Source organism: Polistes dominula, unplaced genomic scaffold, assembly GCF_049000335.1.
Source record: "Polistes dominula isolate Pdom_NZ unplaced genomic scaffold, Pdom_raw_medaka contig_323, whole genome shotgun sequence".
Classification (NCBI taxonomy): domain Eukaryota; kingdom Metazoa; phylum Arthropoda; class Insecta; order Hymenoptera; family Vespidae; genus Polistes; species Polistes dominula.
This window is the reverse complement of record NW_028301093.1, coordinates 1-8932: the sequence shown is the minus strand read 5'-3', so window position 1 is coordinate 8932 and position 8932 is coordinate 1. Positions and strand designations below refer to the sequence as shown.

The 8932-nt window shown below is 38.1% G+C and overlaps 1 protein-coding gene across 1 annotated transcript; it reads right to left on the bottom strand.

Moving 5' to 3' along the window:
• Positions 1-2833: 2833 nt before the first annotated feature.
• LOC149031279 (uncharacterized) lies at positions 2834-6839 on the bottom strand. Its single transcript, XM_089176389.1, has 4 exons — positions 6782-6839; positions 6344-6703; positions 5215-5339; positions 2834-2848 (listed from the first exon to the last, which is right to left on the bottom strand). The coding sequence occupies exons 1-4, from the start codon at positions 6837-6839 to the stop codon at positions 2834-2836; spliced, it is 558 nt and encodes a 185-aa protein (XP_089032515.1).
• Between the last annotated feature and the right edge of the window lie 2093 nt (positions 6840-8932).

The following is an 8932-nucleotide window of genomic DNA, read 5'->3' as shown; positions in this document are numbered from 1 at the left end:
GACTCGGTCATGATGACAGGCGGATTTGGACGATCTCCGGGACCATGTAATGTTCCCTGTTGAGCAACCGTCTATTTTGAACACTATCGCGAGAGGAGCAGCTATACACAAAGTGAAAGTTGACACGTTAAATCTTGTGCATTTTGTGGGTGAAAAAGGTGTTAGTGAATTAGCAGAAAGTGTGACCTCTAAGCTTTGGAACGGTCTATTGAAATTCGAAACGGTCAGTTCTGCTATTCTTGGAATTGTGCTTATTTTTAGAGTAGTGAAATTGATCATAGACTCTGTTCTTCGAGGGTACGCCCTGCACACAGTTTATGGTTGGAGTTTACATATGTTGGATGCAGTTTGGGGCTCAATCACGAGCTTACTCCTCCATTTGGGGCGCGGGAAGGACGCTCGGCCCACTCAAAATTCGGACAATGGTATTGAACGTCAGTCGGTGCGCACGGAGACACCAGAACCTTCAAGCGGTGACTCCGGGGCCACCCAACCTACCTTGGATTCGAGAGGCTGCCAGACAGAAAATACACCTGGTAAGCGGGTTCAATTTCATATGGATGACGAAATCACTCAGAAATTTCGTTCGTTGCGAAAACCACGGTTGTAAATCCCATGGTTCTTCTTCTTAAGGGGGAGGTGTCACGTCCAGTGACGTCTAAATTCGAATTTCGTGCACAACACCCAAAAGTTTTAAATTTGGTAAACTCTGTCGTATTTGAATATTATTAGTCTGTTTAATTTTCGCGTAAAAGTAATTTGTTAAACTTTAGTTCGTATAATTTTGCGTGAAAATAGTTCTATAAGTAATATGTAAACCCTGCGAGATAAATTTTTCTTTTTCTATATATACATATATCTCCTACTGTTGTTCTAGTATATAAATTCGATACTTTGTATGTACATTAGTTATGGGATCAATCATAATAGATAATTTTCGTTCGCGCTAATGTACCTTGTTTTCACGCTATATACCTAAATATTTGGTAATTACACTTTCTTTTCCTTATTGTTACTATTCTTTTTAAAGATAATTCAGTATTTCTTATGAGCGACCATCGATAAATTGTATTTTGTAGAATGGATAAAATAGAGTATTAAGAATCCCTTGTCGTTCATAGAGGAATCTGCATTACCGACAGTGTCGGTTGGTAACTAGTTTATTCGATAAGTAAATGTCGGTAATACCGACATTGCGTTCTTCCAGTACTGACTTATCGGTCGACGTTATATTGGAATGATTGCTTTTAAATTATTATTTCAATGTGCATAAAATATTCATACTTTATTATATTATATTCGTTACTCATATTCTGTCTGCACGTGCATTTTTGCTGACGGCGCAGTCCCAGGAGCTCGCGCTTGATAACATTCCAATGTAACTGACACTTATCTTTCTTCGGAGAATTCGCGCTTGATAAAATTCCAATGTAAGTAATACTTATTTCTCTTCGAAGAATTCGCGCTTGATAAAATTCCAATGTAAGTAATACCTATTTCTCTTCGAAGAATTCGCGCTTGATAAAATTCCAATGTAAGTAATACCTATTTCTCTCCGAAGAATTCGCGCTTGATAGTAACTAATATTTTTGTCAGCGAATTCTTCTCCTTGACTTGGGTCTCACGGTGTGGAAGTCAGTAGTAGAGGAAGCATTTTTGCGTAAGTGGGAGGTACTCCCACTCCTCCGAAACGGACGCTTCTTGTGATGCTGCGTTCATCCATGAAGTCAGTCCACCATATACAGTAATTGAGTACGTGTCTAAGATTTTTCTAAGAGTAGTCTAGTTTTGTACTAATTTTCTAAGTCCATTTATAAGTCCACCTTATATGATCATTTAGTAAGTGTCAAAAATTTGTCTTAAGTTTTGTTCTAGTACTCCAAGTGTACTTATAAAGTCCACCTTATATAATTATTGAGTACGTTTCTTAAATTTGTCTAATGTTCGTTTGGTTTTGATTTTAAGTATTATTATAATAATCTACTACTGCGTATGTCTAAATCTTGTGTTTATTAAATATTGTGTGTGATCTGATTTGATTATCGACGATTTATGAATATTAACTTGGTATTAAAACTTAGGTTGATTTACAATCAGTTTATTTAAATTTTGTTACTAAGTTCTCTCTCTCTTGTTTAATAGAACTTAGTCATTGACTTTGAACATTTTATTCTTAGTTATTATTGTTATCATAAATCTTTGCAAGCCTAAGTCCTTTATTTATTACCAAATTAATATTCCGTTTACATTGCTCATTAATAATTGTGTGTGTGTGCAACAGGGTATTTATTATGTAACAATTTAAATCTAAATTTAAATTTTAAAATATACTATATTGTTATTCTACATTGTGATTGTGATTTAACAACTGCACCCTTCCTTCAAACGCCAATTTCAGTCGGCATATTTGGATTGCATCTCCCATTGGCCAGCACCGGAAACCGGGTAAGAATTAAAGATTTGGTTAACATCCAGGGTTGAGTTTTCTTTGACATATTGACGTCCGACGCTCCGGTATCCGCGAGTAAAGCCTATCCCGGATAAAGTACTGGATAAGCAGGCTGACCCAAAAACAGGCATTGACTTTCTTTCTCTTATCCGAGTAAACGACTGCAAGGTCGTGACCGGTTGAGAAATCTCTAAATTCGTTCTTACACTTCAAGTAAGAACTGGTGACAGTGGCCACTCGTGAAATCTCTTATTGAGACGTAACAACTCCAACTCTGCTGACCCAATTCCAAAATCAGATGTTTTGAATTTCGAGTCACCTTCCTGGTGACCTTATATCACCATACCTCCATATACCTCTAGGGTTTAATCCGTGAAATCCCTCTTACGCCTTGATCATCTGAATACGGAAGAGGCAAAATCTGTTTCAAAATTAATTGAGTTAAACGCCGATATCTTCCATTTGCCAGGTGAACTATTGGGGAGCACCAATGTTTTGGAACATAAAATAACAACAGCTGATAACGTTCCCGTGCATATTAAACAATATAGATTTCCCCCGGTTCACAAGGAAAAAATTAGGAAACAGACTTCAGAAATGTTAGTTGACGGGATAATTAAACCGTCCATCTCTCCATATAATTCTCCTATATGAATTGTTCCTAAAAAGGCGGATTTAAAGGGTAATAAACAATGGCGGATGGTGATCGATTACCGGAATCTTAATGAAAAAACAGTAGGTGATGCATATCCTTTGCCCAACATCACCGAAATTTGGGATCAACTCGGCGCGGCTAAATATTTTTCTACTTTCGATTTGAAATCCGGATTTCACCAAATTAGAATGCATCCGGATGACGGCGAAAAGACAGCGTTCTCGACCCCGTATGGTCATTTCGAATTTTGTAGAATGCCTTTGGCTTGAAGAACTGACTGTTACGTCTCGATAAGAGATTTCACGAGTGGCCGCTGTCACCAGTTCTTACTTGAAGAGTAAGAACAAATTTAGAGATTTCTCAACCGGTCACGACCTTGCAGTCGTTTACTCGGATAAGAGAAAGAAAGTCAATGCCTGTTTTTGGGTCAGCCTGCTTATCCAGTACTTTACCCGGGATAGGCTTTACTCGCGGATACCGGAGCGTCGGACGTCAATATGTCAAAGAAAACTCAACCCTGGATGTTAACCACATCTTTAATTCTTACCTGGTTTCCGGTGCTGGCCAATAGGAGATGCAATCCAAATATACCGACTGAAATTGGCGTTTGAAGGAAGGGTGCCGGTGTTAAATCACAATCACAATGTAGAATAACAATATAGTATATTTTAAAATTTAAATTTAGATTGAAATTGTTACACAATAAACACCCTGTTGCACACACACACAATTATTAATGAGCAATGTAAACGGAATATTAATTTGGTAATAAATAAAGGACTTAGGCTTGCAAAGATTTATGATAACAATAATACCTAAGAATAAAATTTTTAAAGTCAATGACTAAGTTCTATTAAACAAGAGAGAGAGAGAACTTAGTAACAAAATTTAAATAAATTAACTGTAAATCAACCTAAGTTAAAATACCAAGTTAATATTCATAAATCGTCGATAATCGAGTCAGATCACACCAGGCAAATGCCGTTCAACTCACGAACACGCGATTTAGATATACGCAGTAGTAGATTAATATAATAATACTTAAAATCAAAACTAAACGAACATTAGACAAATTTAAGAAACGTACTCAATAATTATATAAGGTGGACTTTATAAGTACACTTGGAGTACTAGAACAAAACTTAAGACACATTTTTGACACGTACCAAATGATTATATAAGATGGACTTATAAATGGACTTAGAAAATTATTACAAAACTAGAGAACTCTTAGAAAAATCTTGGACACGTACTCAGTTACTGTATATGGTGGACTTGCATAAAGAACGACATCGTCCAAGTAAACAAACATTTCCTCGCCTTGTAAACCGGTCAAGATATAATCCATCAACCGTTGAAAGGTTGCTGGTGCGTTTTTCAAGCCAAAAGGCATTCTACAAAATTCGAAATGACCATACGGGGTCGAGAACGCTGTCCTTTCGCGGTCATCCGGATGCATTCTAATTTGGTGAAATCCGGATTTCAAATCGAAAGTAGAAAAATATTTAGCCGCGCCGAGTTGATCCCAAATTTCGGTGATATTGGGCAAAAGAATATGCATCACCAACTGTTTTTTCATTAAGATTCCGGTAATCGATCACCATGCGCCATTGTTTATTACCTTTTTTGAATCCGCCTTTCAGGAACAATCCATATAGGAGAATTATATGGAGAGATGGACGGTTTAATTATCCCGTCAACTAACATTTCTGAAGTCTGTTTCCTAATTTTTTCCTTGTGAACCGGGGGAAATCTATATTGTTTAGTATGCACGGGAACGTTATCAGCTGTTGTTATTTTATGTTCCAAAACATTGGTGCTCCCCAATGGTTCACCTGGCAAATGGAAGATATCGGCGTTTAACTCAATTAATTTTTGAAACAGATTTTGCCTCTTCCGTATTCAGATGATCAAGGCATAAGAGGGATTTCACGGATTCAACCCTGGAGGGTGTGGAAGGTGACTCGGAATTCGAAACATCTGATTTTGGAATTGTATCAGCGGAGTTGGAGGCAAATATTGTATGAAAATTGCGTAGGAAACCGGATGGATCAGAGGTATTGGATGCTGAATTCGGAAGAGTACCAATACTATAATCAAATAATTCTACTTTAGGAATTGTCAAATCAACGGATTCAAAAGTCGTATTAATGTACGCTTTTCCGTTTACGTTTCTAACTAAAGCATCTCCTGCAAAAACTCCGGGCTGAAGATTCAAACGAGGGATATATCCCTCTGTAGTTTCGACATTATTAATATGAATACAGCAAATTTTTGACGTACGAGACGGAATATTAATTCTCTCCTCTTCTATAAATGAGATTACTTGTTTCCGAAATCTGAGGCATCTATTCTCATAGTCAACTAGAACTGACCTTGACATCAAGAATTCATTTCCCAAAATACCGTCCGTCTCGACAGGAAAATCATTCCTAATCAAATGAAATTTTACATACTCCCCGAACATGCAGATATTAGTAGATCCAAGGGTCAAATGACCACCGGGGGAAATTCCTACTAAATGTAAAATTTCAGACTTATTTATTTTAATGTCCATTTGTAATTTATTAATCTTAATCAAATTAACTTGTGCGCCAGTGTCAATTAACAACGTCACGGTACCCGTCAGCTGTTTTGAGGTACACGTGACAAGCGGAGCGGAGACCGTTGGTTCATACATTATTTTCCTGATGTCGACGGTCCTGCTTTTGCCGTCGGACTTGGTGGACGCGGACCCGGAGGGGGGACCCGACGCGCGTCCGTTACCGGCTTCCCCTCCCCGTTTCCCGCCATGCGTTTATTTTCGATGTATTTCAATTTCCTACAGTCAGCTTTAAAATGACCAAAATTTTTGCAATAATTACATCGTTTCCGAAATGAACCCTTACTATTCCGGGGAGAGTTACTTCTACTCCCACTCGGTCCGCTGCGATTTTTCCCTTTACTGTTCTTTTTCCAACAACAGTTTTCACTATGTCCGCGCCTTCCACAAAAGTTGCATACCACAACCTGTCTAATCACCCTTACTCTTGGGTTACTGTCTTTAGCGACCGACAACTTGTTCCTAGCCGCATCAGCCTGTATCTGTTTATCGATTTTTAAAAGAGAAACCAACGCTGAGCTAAAATCGTGATTTTTTTCAAAACGCAATGATGTGCGATACTCAGGAGAAAGGCCTCTTATAAAGGCGTCTAAACCCTCCTCCTCTATTTTTCGTTCTACGGAGCGTTCTAATCTACCTAACTGCTTCGATTCTTCGTCAATGATCGACTGCGTTAAATCACGGATTCTACTAAAATAATCAAGGACATGTTCTCCTGGTTTCTTAAATTCGGTTGCCAATTGTCCGCGATTGTAATTTGCGCCGTACGACGGTAAGAACGCGTCTTTTAAACGTTCAATTAACTGTTCCACTCGAGTTACTTTTATATGTTCAATAACGACGTAAGCATGCCCACTTAACTTCGAAATCAACGATCTGGTTAACGAGTTTTCTAATTCGTCAGAATAGTTTTCGGGCAACGAATCAAGAGCCCTTTTACATGCTCTCGCGAACTGATTTATGGAAATATTGTGACCATCAAACTTCGGAACCCCTTCTGTAATTTCGCGAATTTTAATCGACGGGCAACCGCTCCGCGGTTTTGGGGTTGGCGGTCGCTAGGAGGCCAATGTACTCCTTAATAACTCGTTCTCTCGCCTAAGGCGATTCATTTCCAAATTATACTTATCCATATCGTCGCTGGGCGTTATCAAACGTCTTCGCGCGGGAACTGGGCGAGGCGACCCCGCCTCGAGAGACACCGGGCGTCCGGGATACCGTGATAAATGAATCCACCGGAGTAAGCGTCCTCTCCAATCCTCGGAAGTCGCCCGAATATTCATCATATGATCTTTGATTCTCTCCTCCTCCAATCTCTAATCTGCGCTCTCTTTGCGCTAGTTCCCGCCTTTAGGCTTCGATTTCTGATTCCCTCTTGTCTAGTTCCTCCCGTCTTTTAAATATTTCTATCTGAACTTTGCCTAACTGCTCTTGAATCAGCATGGTATCTTCCATCTTTTCGTCCGATTTCGCTTTTCTTGTCCAAAAATTCCCTACTAGTTCTAATTGGAGATTCTGCTCCAGCGCGTGCACGTTCCGACGCCACTTTAAATTGTAAAACTTTAGTTTAAACAAAAAAACGAAAAAAAAAACAAAATTTATACGAAACAATCCGAAAGTCCAAGTAAGAAAACCGTAGAAAATATCCGACAAACTACGAGTATCGCGAGGTGACCAAACCGTATTGTTGAGCTGTCCCACCGCTGTCACCAATTTTTTGTTACATAAAAATAACAACAGCTGATAACGTTCCCGTGCATACTAAACAATATAGATTTCCCCCGGTTCACAAGGAAGAAATTAGGAAACAGACTTCAGAAATGTTAGTTGGACGGGATACTTAAGCCGTCCATCTCTACCTATAATTCTCCTATATAGATTGTTACTCAGTTACTGTATATGGTGGACTGACTTCATGGATGAACGTAGCATCGCAAGAAGCGTCCGTTTCGGAAGGGTGGGAGTACCTCCCACTTACGCAAAAATGCTTCCTCTACTACTGACTTCCACACCGTGAGACCCAAGTCAAGGAGAAGAATTCGCTGACAAAAATATTAGTTACTATCAAGCGCGAAGTCTTCGAAGAGAAATAAGTATTACTTACATTGGAATTTTATCAAGCGCTAATTCTTCGATGAGAAATAAGTATTACTTACATTGGAATTTTATCAAGCGCGAATTCTCCGAAGAAAGATAAGTGTCAGTTACATTGGAATGTTATCAAGCGCGAGCTGCACGGACTGCGCCGTCAGCAAAAATGCACGTGCAGACAGAATATGAGTAACGAATATAATATAATAAAGTATGAATATTTTTATGCACATTGAAATAATAATTTAAAAGCAATCATTTCAATATAACGTCGACCAATAAGTCAGTACTGGAAGAACGCAATGTCGGTATTACCGACATTTACTTATCGACTAAACTAGTTACCAACCGACACTGTCGGTAATGCAGATTCCTCTATGAACGACAAGGGATTCTTAATACTCTATTTTATCCATTCTACAAAATACAATTTATCGATGGTCGTTTATAAGAAATACAGAATTATCTTTAAAAAGAATAGTAACAATAAGAAAAAGAAAGTGTAATTACCAAATATTTAGGTATATAGCGTGAAAACAAGGTACATTAGCGCGAACGAAAATTATCTATTATGATTGATCCCATAACTAATGTACATACAAAGTATCGAATTTATATACTAGAACAACAGTAGGAGATATATGTATATATAGAAAAAGAAAAATTTATCTCGCAGGGTTTATATATAACTTATAGAACTATTTTCACGCAAAATTATACGAACTAAAGTTTAACAAATTACTTTTACGCGAAAATTAAACAGACTAATAATATTCAAATACGACAGAGTTTACCAAATTTAAAACTTTTGGGTGTTGTGCACGAAATTCGAATTTAGACGTCACTGGACGTGACACATACTAAACAATATAGATTTCCCCGGTTCACAAGGAAGAAATTAGGAAACAGACTTCAGAAATGTTAGTTGACAGGATAAATAAGTCGTCCATCTCTCCATATAATTCTCCTATATGGATTGTTCCTAAAAAAAGGCGGATTAAAAAGGTAATAAACAATGGCGCATGGTGATCGATTACCGGAATCTTAATGAAAAAACATTAGGTGATGCATATCCTTTGCTCAACATCACCGAAATTTTGGATCAACTCGGCGCGGCTAAATATTTTTCTACTTT

Coding starts and splice junctions, on each gene's coding strand:
- LOC149031279 (XM_089176389.1), bottom strand. CDS start 6,839: ATGGATAAGTATAATTTGGAAATGAATCGCCTTAGGCGAGAGAACGAG. Junction 6,704..6,781: donor AGAGAACGAGTTATTAAGGA/GTACATTGGCCT, acceptor GCGAAATTACAG/AAGGGGTTCCGAAGTTTGAT. Junction 5,340..6,343: donor CGAAGAATCGAAGCAGTTAG/GTAGATTAGAAC, acceptor TCGAAACTACAG/AGGGATATATCCCTCGTTTG.